The 12,577-nt window shown below is 38.9% G+C and overlaps 1 protein-coding gene across 2 annotated transcripts; it reads left to right on the top strand.

Moving 5' to 3' along the window:
- The first annotated feature begins 289 nt into the window (after nucleotides 1–289).
- On the top strand, nucleotides 290–12,264 carry Als2 (Amyotrophic lateral sclerosis 2). 2 transcript variants are annotated; one of them, XM_073080301.1, is made up of 9 exons: nucleotides 290–3,632; nucleotides 3,987–4,318; nucleotides 5,084–5,298; nucleotides 5,542–5,878; nucleotides 6,741–6,982; nucleotides 7,770–7,946; nucleotides 9,030–9,214; nucleotides 9,983–10,146; nucleotides 10,890–12,264. In XM_073080301.1, the coding sequence occupies exons 1-9, from the start codon at nucleotides 548–550 to the stop codon at nucleotides 10,932–10,934; spliced, it is 4,782 nt and encodes a 1,593-aa protein (XP_072936402.1). In that variant the 5' UTR covers nucleotides 290–547; the 3' UTR covers nucleotides 10,935–12,264. The 2 variants fall into 2 exon arrangements, with proteins under 2 accessions (XP_072936402.1, XP_072936401.1); XM_073080300.1 differs by having other exon boundaries at nucleotides 3,972–4,318.
- The last annotated feature ends 313 nt before the right edge of the window (nucleotides 12,265–12,577 follow it).

Raw genomic sequence — 12,577 nt, 5'->3', positions numbered from 1 at the left:
TCAGTATGTTATTGAACAAAGTATTTTTTTAAGAATACAAAAATATTTCTTCTCATAAATAAAATAAAGGAGCATGTGACTAATAAAGGGTTAATAAATTTGTTAAACCCGTTGTTGTTTATGCTTCCCACTTAACTTTACAACTAAAGGAAAAGCTTTTTCTATTTTAATACATAAAAATAATTTTATATTATAAAAATCGATACGTCACGATCTGTATTTTTATTTTACTCAAAATCAATTAAAAAAACAAAACTCGTAAATCACTGTCAGTGTCACTTCCTATCAGTCAAGGAACTGTCAAATCAATTCAATACACCAAACCCAAACCAGATGATTACAAGAATCTCTCCTAAATAAAACTTTTGTGTTCAAATGTAAAATAGACGTTTAAATGTTTCTTCTATCGGAGTCAAGCTGCTGCGTCACTACCGAAGAGTGTAGAGCCAAACGGAAACTCGCAGTACAATGAACTGTGTTCGTAATCAATTAATCAGTATGGAACACACAATTCTAGTCCGCCAATGAAGAAGAAAGTGTATTTAAAATGAGTCAGCATAAGTTCTGGAAAGGGATAACGCCTTTAAACGTAACTTCTTCGAATCACGTACCTGAGAAAATTGTGAAACTGTGTTGTTTGGGCGCCGAATACATTGTGTTGGGGAACGACCATGGCCTCTATTTCTGCGATATTGAAGACGACACCATAAGTTTTAGGAGAATCAGTGGAGTCTCAGCCATCGACATATCGTATCATGACGATATCCTCTATATCATAGACGTTCACGGCCGGTTATACAAGACCAGTTCCAATTTTAAAAATAAAGAAGAAATTGTCGTGAAAGAGGATTCCAAGTGTTGCCCGCATGGATTTAAAAGTACCAGCTCTAAGGTTAAGTTCAGAAATGTTGTCACAAGTGATTTTGGTCAGCTGTTTATTAGTAGTGATGGACAACTCTGGGGGTCAGGTGTTATGCCCCAAATTGGTTTAGATACTGGTAGCATTAAGAAAGTTCCGTTCTTTGAAGGCCGGACAGTGTACAGTGCATCTGTGGGGCAAAATTTCGCAGCTGTGATTGCTAGGAAAAATGTGCGCCAATCAGGTAACTGTGACACCGATAGTGATAATGATGATGAAGAGGTATTTGCGTCCAATTGCTCTCAATGCCAGACCATTATAGGCCTGGCGTCACCAGCCTCTGTGCCATCCCTCTCGGAAACTTGTCCATTAGGTGTTCATATCAGTAAGTCAAGTGAAGATTCCAGCAGCACCACAGCCCCACAAACTGACGTCCATATTGACGCTCAAAGCTTTACAGAAGATTCTAGTCCATCCTCCGAAGAGTCTAAAGTTGCAAGAAACATTGCTCAATTTGTTGAAAGCATTGCGGAACAGGAGCCAAAGTCACAAGATGGTAAGTCTAATGAAGAGGATGATAACACAGAAAGGGATAGTGAGACTCCACAGGATTGCACAGAGAAACTCAACAACATATTTGTTAACACAGATGCAGCTAAGCAGTTTTTGAGTAGGCAGCTATCTTGGGTATCTGCAGGTGAGGACTATTTAATGGAGTACACAGAAAAACCCACTAGAATTATAAAAGAGAATGTATCAAATCTAACTAACTTTGTGTATGAAGGAGTTAAAACTGTTGGGGATAAGGTAGCCACATTGTCCAGACATGTAAGTGGAAGCAGTGATAATAATGAGGCTGTAGAACTCCAAAATCGACATCTCAATGAAGAAGTCAATTCTCTCATGTACAGTTGTGTGTCTAATGGAAACTTTGAAGATCTCCAATTTTCTACAAGCACAATAAGTAGTGAGAAGGACTTTGAAGTAGCTAGAAAAACTGAGAATCTTAAAAACATGTCTAAACTTGGCAAGAATATACTTGCCACAGAATTGTGGACATGGGGAGACATATCATATGGACAGCTGGGCATTGGGGATACTGTAAAACGAGTGAAGCCAATGGTAGTAATGAGCCTATCTGGGTTTGGGTTACAGAAGGTCTCATGTGGTAAATGGCATTGTGCAGCTCTCACTTTGGATGGCCGTTTATTTATATGGGGATATAATCATTTCAACCAAGTAAGTTTTGACTGCAGAGAAGATAAAAGTGGACCCAAGCAATTTACAGAAAATTCTGACAGTGACAGAGTTAGAGACATGATTGCAACGGAACACCACACCTTGGCATACACACATAATGAGAATATTTTTTTCATGGGAAAACATACAGATGGTTTTACGGAATCTATAGTCAATTTGAATAGTAAAAGAGATGAGGAAGTGACTACTGAAGATATCAAAAATGTGGCTGTGAAAATAAATGAGCCCCTAAATTTTTCAAATAAACCCCAAAATATGTGTTACCATTGGAGAATATTGTCTTCGGGCAATCTTAGCTACTGTTCTGTAGAAGAATCTGCCAGATGCCCAGAATTTCAAAACTTGTCAATTGCTCAACGGTATCTGGAAGAAATGTTGTTAATATATCATTCTCTTGTTAAACCTTTTCTTAAGAAAAGCAAAGCTATTACTTCACATTCCAATATTTATGAAACTGTTTGTGATATATTTGGTGACATATTAAATATTACGGCACTGAACGTGCTGTCAACATGGCAATATGCTGAGAAGCATATAAACGAATGTGATATTTCTTTGATAAAGAATTTAGAAGAATATATTTATTTGTATAAAAAGTATTATGTAGCTGTAAGCAATTTAATCGTTATCGGTGGTTTCGCGCAAATCAACAGTGTGGTTGACGTTTCTACAAGTATTTACAATTTGTTTAGCGATCAATTACCAACAAATAAACAGAAGAATAATAAGAAAACTTTGGAAGCCGTAGTAGCCCTCGCTTTCGTGCAGCCTCTAACGCGATTAAGTTCGTATAAATGTATTGCTCAATCTCTCTTGCGTCACAAAAGTAAGCGAAAAAAGGGTGACGCCAAATCAAATATAGAAGATAAATTAGGTAAAGTTATATCAGCCTTCGAAACATTGATCGATGAACAGGAGAAGAAAAGAAAAGAAGCGGACTTAACGAAGCTCTTTTGGGAGACGATAGGAAAAAGCTTAGAGCAGTACAGGACACCCGAACGACGATTGATACGAGAATCGAAGTCTCGGCAGCTAAATCTCGTGAACCCAGGCCGCTTCAGCACGCATTGGTTCGTCTTATTCAATGATTTATTTGTACACGTTAATGGGAGTACACCGATCGTGCATCCATTGGAGACGTTATGGGTGGAGCCCGTGTCGAACACAGACTCGACGCTGAACGTTATCCAGTTAACGACACCAGAAGAAGTGCTTTCAGTGTCGACGAGCACGGAACAGGAGAAGACAGAATGGATTCATTGCCTAAATACGTCGATTCGGACAGCTTTAAACAAGGAGTCAGCGTTCAAACCACCATCTGTAAGGACAGCGAGTTATACGTTCACGAGTAAGAACGTTCAGTTCTATAAGGATGCGAAGTACATTGGGAGGTGGTTAGACGGCAAGATTCACGGCAGTGGGAAAGTGGAATGGCCTGATGGCAAGCTATACGCAGGCCAATTCCAGATGAACGCTTTGTGCGGCCACGGAAAGATGGAGATCCCTGGAGTAGGTATGTATCAAACATCTACTCATTTGTAAATTTGCTATTATTTTTAAGTGGTTCGACTATGCAATTATGATCGCTACACCTCTCATTACCTTCATAATTACATTACGACCATTATGGTCGATTTTATACAGAACACCAATCCTATTTACTTTTACAGTATCAATTAATATGCATGAGGCAGTTAATATCACACTACTGCAACTAAAAACTACTACTATTGGTAACGCAGGCGACTATCGCGTGATTTATATAATTAAATTCCATTTACAACAGATAATTCTAAATATACATTTGTGTTCGTCAGATTTCTCAATGCAGTTATAAATAAAATGAGCAAAGTGTGTAAATTTTCAGGGACATACGATGGCCAGTGGAAAGACAACTTGCAGAATGGGTACGGCATCATGAAGTATACGACGGGAGACGTCTATGAGGGTTACTTTAAAGATGGCCTGCCTCATGGCCACGGGATCAAAAAGCAGGGGGATTTTACATCTTCTTCAGCCACTATATACACGGGGGAGTGGAACTGTGGTGTCCGACAAGGGTATGGAGTAATGGACGATATAGGCAAAGGCGAAAAGTATCTGGGCAATTGGAGCGACAACAAAAAACACGGCTGTGGCCTCATCGTCACCCTCGACGGAATTTACTACGAAGGCCTGTTTACGCAAGATATTCTTACTGTGAGTTCATGTTTTCGTAAATTATCACTAACATCTGTTGCGTAGTGTTTGCGAAAGTAAATACGTATTGGGTAGTATGCTCAGGTCGTTATCACAATGAGAGATTAAGATTTCGTAAATAGAAAAAATATTTAATGCAGTTAAATTTGAGTCAATATTATGTATGTATCACAAAGTAATGACAACAACTAGGTACACAAAGGACTTAAATTATGCATTAGTTTTGAGACATCATATTAAATAGATAAAACAGATTGAAAATAATGCTAGTATTATACATTTATGACTGACTAAGGTCGTCTCTTAACGAGGGGGAAACCTTCAAAAGGTACCCTATGCCGTGGGAGCGGCATGGGGTTATGTGGGATTCGTACCGCACTAAAACCCCCCCCGGTGGCCGTCCTCGGCGCTGCGTAGAGGACTCCGGGATCTCCAATGGAACGCAACCGGAGTCCACTTGGCGCGTTGCCCCGTCGGGCTCCGCCCAGGTGAGCTTGAACCTCACCACACCATCTGGTGTTCACGACGGTATGCGGCCACACATACCGCCGTCCATCCCGGGGTTGCTTTCCGGGCGGTTCGAGCTCCCACTCTTGCCGCCCGCAACCCTGGAAGCCCCCCTTTTAGTCGTCTCTTACGACAGGCAGGGGATACCGTAGCCCTATTCTATTCCCGAGACTAAAGGGACAACTACTGTATACCTACTACTCTTTTTTATAAAAACAATCACCGATACTATAACGTCACTTATGCTGTATTTTAAAGGGTCATGGCGTGATGGTGTTCGAAGATGGGACTCACTACGAAGGGGAGTTTAGAGCTGCTGGAGTGTTCTCCGGTAAGGGGGTGTTGACGTTCTCCAGCGGGGACAAAGTGGAGGGGTCGCTCAGCGGCGCCTGGACAGAGGGCGTGAAGATATCTAATGGGGTCATGCATCTCAATGTGTCTAACCCTGTACTACCCCCTAACTCGAAACCGAAGTGAGTTGTTTTTTTTTTGTAACCATATATGTATTTATATATAGGTTATTTTATGTGCAAAAAAATTAAATTAATTTCAAATTATGTGACTAAATAATAAGCTCATATTAAAATGTATGTTTTTATAATGCTAAAAAAGGAGAAAATTTCCAAATATTTCCAGAAATCTGTTGCAATTAATTGCAAGAGCTAATAAAGCCTTTACCTAGAATTAACTAACCTAATTTATTAATATCTTTTTAGCTCCTTTGGAAAATTAAGTGTTACTCCCAACCAAAAATGGAACGCGCTATTCCGGCAATGTTACCAATGCTTAGGCGTTTCCGAAACTATTCTTACTCCGACCGGGAACCACTTTGCAAACGGTCCAACTGGACCGACCATAGACAATGTCAAAATATGGCAGAACGTAGCAGTGGCGATCTCGTGTTCTCATAAAGAAAAGCACCATAAACTGCAGAAGATAAACCATGGGTCAGATTTGGAGAAGTCTATGGACAGTTTAGAAGTTATTCCCCAGTTTGGTCAGAAGGATCTCAACTTGACGGATTTTAAGGAGTTGAAACAATATTTACATAATGTAAGTATCAGTATAATTATGTAAGATTTAGTTAGCAGAAAATATCAAAAAAGTATTAACAAAAAGATGAATTATTGCATATATTTTTTAATACTATTGTGTTTTCCTTTTCATTGGATTTATCGTTATTCTATCAGCTGTAAAAAGGTATAAATAGTTTTATATATTCGACTTAACTAATACTATTTTTATGTCTGCATTGGGACTAAGTTATGCACACCGATGTAACACATAATTTATTGATTTAGTATTTACTTTCAGCTATTGTGTTTGCGTTTCGTGCATTACATTTAGTAAAATAGATCAGATTGTATTTTTACCAGACTAGAGTGTAATTTATGTATGTACATTGTATATATGTATATTAGATATACATACATAGAATATACATACATGTATGTATATTTAATATACATATATACAATATACATACATAATCATGTATATCTCATTCTTTGACATGCCCTGCAGCCAAAATAGCTTAACAGATTTTAATTTTTAACATGTGAGGTCGTTACATACTTTTTTGTAGGAGTAACAAGCTATATATTTTTAGCAGTCGATTTTTTTATCATAATAATTCTCTAGTATCGTGAGTAACAAATAACATAGTACAATTTTAAGTAGTCGAATATTCTGTTATAATAATTCTTTAGTAACATCCCTTATGTGATACTACAATAAAGTGCAGTGTCAGAGGACGCAACCTTCATTATATGATTATTTAGCAGTTTAAGTCAGCGTAGAATTACTCATTAGTCTTAAATTAGGCTAGATCGTAATTAATATAAAGTACCAATTACTTACTTGGTACTTTATACAAACAAAAAAAAAGTAACATTGTGAGTGAACAAATTCTCAGGCATGCGAGTCAACGCACCACCCGCTCGGTCAGTTGGTGTTGAGTCTGACCAACGCGTTCAACACGACGTACGGGGGTGTCCGTGTGCACCCGCTGCTGCTGAGCCACGCGGTCCGCGAGCTGAAGAGCGTCACCAGCCGCTTGTACCAGCTGGTGCGGCTGCTGTTCCCCGCGCTGCCGGTAGAGGGCTCTGATGCTGTGCTGCCGAGGGATGACGCTGAGGACGATACCTCTTTAGAGGGGTATGTGTTATTTTATCTTGTATATAAAATTCTCGTGTCACAATGTTAGTTACCGTACTCCCCCGAAGCGGCTTTACCGATTTTCACCAAATTTTATATGCATATTCAGTAGGACTGAGAATGGGCTACTATCTATTTTTCATACCCCTAAGTGATAAGGGTTGTTCACCCTTAACATTTTATTTGTAAGGCAACACAACGTTTGCCGGGTCAGCTAGTATTGATATAAACTAAAGATAGGTTACTAGTGGGGAAAACTTGAAACATACAAAACACACCAATTGGTGTACGTCGCCCCAGTCGCTCTCGCGCGGCGTAGTAATTGACACGTATCTCACTGTACACGTTAAACGTTATTATTTTAGTCTTCTAAGTCTCAAAATGCCTTCTTGTGAAATGCGTAAATGTACAAAATATGCAAGAAAAAAACAAGCTCATGGAATCACATATCACTAGTAAATGAGGAGAAATACTTATAATTTGATTATTTTTCGTATTTCATCATCAACCCATTACTGTCAGACTACTGGGCACGGGTTTGCTCTCGAAGCATTAGGCCATAGTCCAACGCGCTGGCCAAGTGCGACTTTGCTGCAACTTTTTTTTTAAAGATTTCTCAGGTATGCAGGTTTTCTTGTTTGATTTCTTTCACCATTTAAGCAAGTGACAGGCACATAAATTTGAAAAATCAGAGCCTGGGATTTAACCCTCGGCCCCCTCGATCATGAGGCCGAGTTTCTCTCAGGCCAAGTTTACTTCAAATATTAATTCCCAGCCATTCTTCCAGAGACATATTATCCGGATCATGGGTAGTCCAGGCAGCACTACTGAGCCGGGTTCACCCAGCCCTGTTCGTGCTTTACGCTCTACATAACAAAAGAGAAGACGATCTGTACTGGCGGCGGCTGCTAAAGTGGAACCGACAGCCAGACCACACCCTTATGGCGTTCTTAGGAATCGACCAGTAAGTTAAAGTATAGTCCGTGCCAAACTGCTAAACCGTTCTAAGTTGTTGCGCGCAGGTGTAGTCAGAGAGCCAATTCGAACACAACTACAAGCATTTACTCCGTAGCAACTGTAAGGGCACACTAACTGCGCTATGTACCCGGGCGAGAGCGGGCAGGGGAGGGTGCCGGGGGATCCCGCGCTGTCTTCGTCCCGCTAATATCTACAATTTGCTGTTGCGACGCGACTCGTTTCTGTATTCAGAGCGGCTAGAAGTTTAGCGCGGATTCTACTTCTGATTGTTCATTAAGTATTGTTGTATTGATTATATTTTCATTTTGATTTGATGTATACGAGTACATGCGCGCGTGTGTGCATGCTTGTTTGAATGTACGTGTGTATGCGTGCTTGTAAGCGTGTGGTCATTTGATTTTAATTTTAATTATTACTTTTTTAATCATAAATCAGTTATATGTTTTTGGAATCGACCAGTAGATTACAGTACCTCCGATTTCTTGTTTGTATTGATTACATTTTTCACTTTGATATTTGATGTATAAATGCGCGTGTGTGCAAGCTTGTTTGCATGTATATGTATATGTGTGCTTGTAATCGTGTGGTCATTTGTTTTTAATTTTATTCATCACTTTTTAATCTCTCATATCTCTGTGATTTACATTATATGTGTTTTTTTTAATATTTAACATAACTATAAGGCAGACGAGCTACCTGATGGAAAGCAGTCACCGTCGCCTATGGACATTTGCAACACCAAAGGAGTCGCGAATGCATCGCCGGATTTGAAAGAGGGCCCTTTTTACACCCCTCTTGAAGAGCCCCATGTCATAGTCCTCAGGGAATGTCTGTCTGGGGAGGGTCTGTCATGGGAATACCTCAGGATGTGAATATCGACAAAACATATGGATCAACGTTATATATTATATCGTGACTGGAAAGGCTAAAAGTTTTATAAGGCTGATTTCCGTGTTAGCCTTTTTTCAGTGACAATATAATTATGCTCATATAAATATAAAAAATACCAATTGTCAAATGTGTGTGTCTTTTATCATATCAGTTACATATAAACATTATATGTTTCCAGAAAGTTCTGGGTGGGTCCAGTCCACAACCCCCAGTCGCCGCCGTACTCGCCGCTGAGGGAGCAGCTGTTCCAGGAGGCGGTGGAGACGCTCCAGCAGCTCAAAACCACGTTCTCGCCCATCGAGAAGCTGCTCGTCATCCGCAGCACCTTCCAGATGATGACCACCGCGGTGCAGAAGGAATTAGGTGAGTTTGCTTCTTTTTATTTTTTTTAAGTCGCAAAGCAGTTACTTTGTACATTATTTGTACGCTATTTAGTTAAACACATAAACAACATTAATCAATTGTAGTTTGGACCGTTCAAAGTAGATAAAAATCGAGTCCAAATTCCATTACATACATACATACAGGTCAAGCTAATCAAAGTGTGGTAAAAAGAGACACTAGACAGAGCTAGCTATTATATACTTAAATTATAGGCGTGCACAGCAAAGCGAATTTCAAACGTTATTTTATAACGAAGCTGATATTTAGTGAAACTATTTCATTTTTTCAACACATTTCAATTCACATATTTAGATGGGTATAATGACGACATATAAAGCCTCTGTCGTCCTGCAAGATTTTAACTACGAGTATTTCCAAGTTGCATTTATACGATTTTTAGCAAAGTTAGAATTTAGTAGTAAATCACCTGTTACCGACTTTGGGTAGTACTTCCATATGGCTATCAGGTGGACTGCATGCTTTTTTGCAACTCCTGTATTATAGAAAAAATGTTTAATAGTTATTGACGAAATAAGTCTATGACACATTTGAGATTGGAAAATCTAATTAAACAGTTGAACATTGAATCTAATAAAACAGACTGGGGACCTCCATTCAATTTGTCGCTCGAGCTTCCTACGACCGTAGTCTGCCACTGGGTGGTACGAGTAGTTTGTTGATTTTCAAAATATGTTCTATATACATCAATTTGAATAAATGAGATTTGAATTTGACTTGGTACACCAGGCCAGCAGTACCTGTGGAGCATGGACGAGCTGTTCCCGGTGTTCCACTTCGTGGTGGTCCGCGCGCGCATCCTGCAGCTCGGCTCCGAGATACACTTTGTGGAGGACTTCCTCGAGCCCTCCGCGCAGCGAGGCGAGCTCGGCCTCATGTTCACCACGCTCAAGGTCAGTTCCACTCCATACTAGCCCTCCCCCCCCCCTTTTATTTGTTCACAAGAAGGAAACCTTCAAAAAGAAACCTGCTAGTCCGCTACGTATATAGAAACGAATCGCGTCGCAATAGCAAATTATAGATATTAGCGGGTCGAAGACAGCGCGACACTCCGCTGGCGACTCTGGCTAGCGGGGATATAGCGCAGTTAGTGTGCCCTTACGTTATGTTACAACTTCAGAGCGGACTAAAAATTTGGCGCGGACCCTACCCGATGCCATGGGAGCGACGCCGGCTTATGTAGGACTTTTACCGCACTGCAGTGGGATAGTAATGGGTTGATGATTGCAAATATGTTTAAAAAATAGTGCCTAGAATTTGAACCCACGCTCTTCAACCGAAAGACCGTGTTTCAGCTACAAATTAGCACAAGACGAATTACCAGAATACAAAAGCTCCAGGTACCACCGTCATACCTATTTCTAACATTATGAATGAGTTTTGGTGACAAAATATGAATTACAGCTGACTTTCACATAAAGCGACCATTTTTGTCCTCATTATACACGCACACCAACATACTACGCATATATGATTAAGTTCAGTTTATATGGATTTCACAGTGGTATTACTGCTCGTAACTCAATCCAGATAGAATAATATAAAATCAACCGCATCGAGTTAAAAAAATCATATAGCTATTTTAAAAACACAAAAATAACGCAGTGTGATTTTACTATTCTCGTTTCTCTTCTAGGCGTGTTACTTCCAAATCCTGCAAGAGAAGATGTCGATAAATTAAGTTATATTATAGTTCATATTCCATAGTGAAAGTTAATGATCTCGCAATATACATGGTGCGTCGTGTTGTTTTACGTGTAGGGTAGTCGTAAAGTATTTTCGAGGTTACGTAACACTCAGGGCCGGATTTAGGGGCTACTACGCGAGGCCTTCACAAGACAAAGCAGAAAAAAATATATATCTATTTTTTACGTTGACCCGTCAAAATAAGCAACTGACTTTTTTCAAACAGTATTATGTCTTTGTTTTCCCAAACAGTGTTGATGTAGTCTTATTTGTTGGGTGGCAAGTATTTGAAACACTTGACGGAAAAAAATCCTTTTAATTCGGAAAATAATAAGGACTCGCTCTTTGCCCCAGGGCCTCCACGCCTCTTAATCCGGCCCTGATCACGCTAGATGGCGTTAGTAGTGCTGTTTGTCCAGTCTAGAAGTAATATATTTTTATTAAAATTAGATGCTGTTCTCTTGTTGAAACTTTTAGAATAGCCGCTCTCGCTGTTAACTGTTTTATATCGATTATTGTAACGACATTTCTAACTAGAACTAGTTGCTGCATGTTCATCTGTTGTTCTCAGTACATTGATAGGTCTAAGTCTAGATTTGATACAGTATATAACTAAAGTAACTTCGTTTTAATATTTCGTAGAGGATTGATATTGGAACAAAGTCACTTGTATCATGTATGTATTATTCACTCTATACTGATTGAAGGAAAAAGGAAGATAGAACGGCATAGAAATTTAAAATGATGTCTAGTATGAAATGTAAAGGTTTTTGATATGGTTTTTAAATACAATGGATAGCGTCATTAAAAATACTTATTTAAGTAATGTCCGTTCTATCTAAAGATTTTCCTTTAAATAATCTGAATTATGCCTGTATTTCCGTTATAATAATTTGAATTTGTAACTCTGAAAGAATTGTAAATAATTATTTATTAATTATATAATTTTATTTGTGTTTTGTACATAGGAAATATTTTCAGGTCGTCCTAATTTATTTTCTGTTGGAATAAAGTGTCTTATTTTTCCTTCTGTTTTTGTCTCTTTCTGTCCTTTTCTATTTGTTATTCTATATTTTTTTGAATACCTTAAGCAAAAATATCAAAAAAACGCAATGCCTCATATACGGTGAAAACATTTTTATTTTTAAAAAGTTTTCTTTTATTTATTTTTATTAAGAGGGTATTATGTCTCAAAGTTCTGATAAAAAACTCAAATTACTTATATTATATTATTTTATCCTAATGTATTATTTTTTCTATTGTTTTGCAAGTTTTCATCTGTGTATATCTTTTCTTTGATATTGTATGTCTCGATTATGTTAATAATAATTAAAGGTGGTAGAACCCTTTGTGGTTCGACTCCGGCGGCACCACCGCCACACCTATTTCTACCTAATAACAGCAGTGTTAAGCGCTGCTGTGTTCCGGTTTGAAGGGTGTGGTAAGGGAGACAGACTTTTCCGAGGCGTTCCAGCTTAGTCCTCAGGGGTAGCGGCGCATCTGTGGCCGACCTCAGGTAGGAATATCTAATCCTATCTGGGGTTGATTACAGATGTCCATGGGCGGCAGTAGCCACTTACCATCAGGTGGACTGCATGCTCGTCTGCTACTCTTATATTATAAAAAAAAAAAAAAAAA

This window comes from Epargyreus clarus, unplaced genomic scaffold, assembly GCF_041222505.1.
Source record: "Epargyreus clarus isolate Ecla_fem2 unplaced genomic scaffold, WU_Ecla_fem_2.2 ptg000015l, whole genome shotgun sequence".
In the NCBI taxonomy this organism is placed as follows: Eukaryota; Metazoa; Arthropoda; class Insecta; order Lepidoptera; family Hesperiidae; genus Epargyreus; species Epargyreus clarus.
Note: the sequence above shows the minus strand (reverse complement) of the source record. Positions and strands in the feature narration are given on the sequence as shown.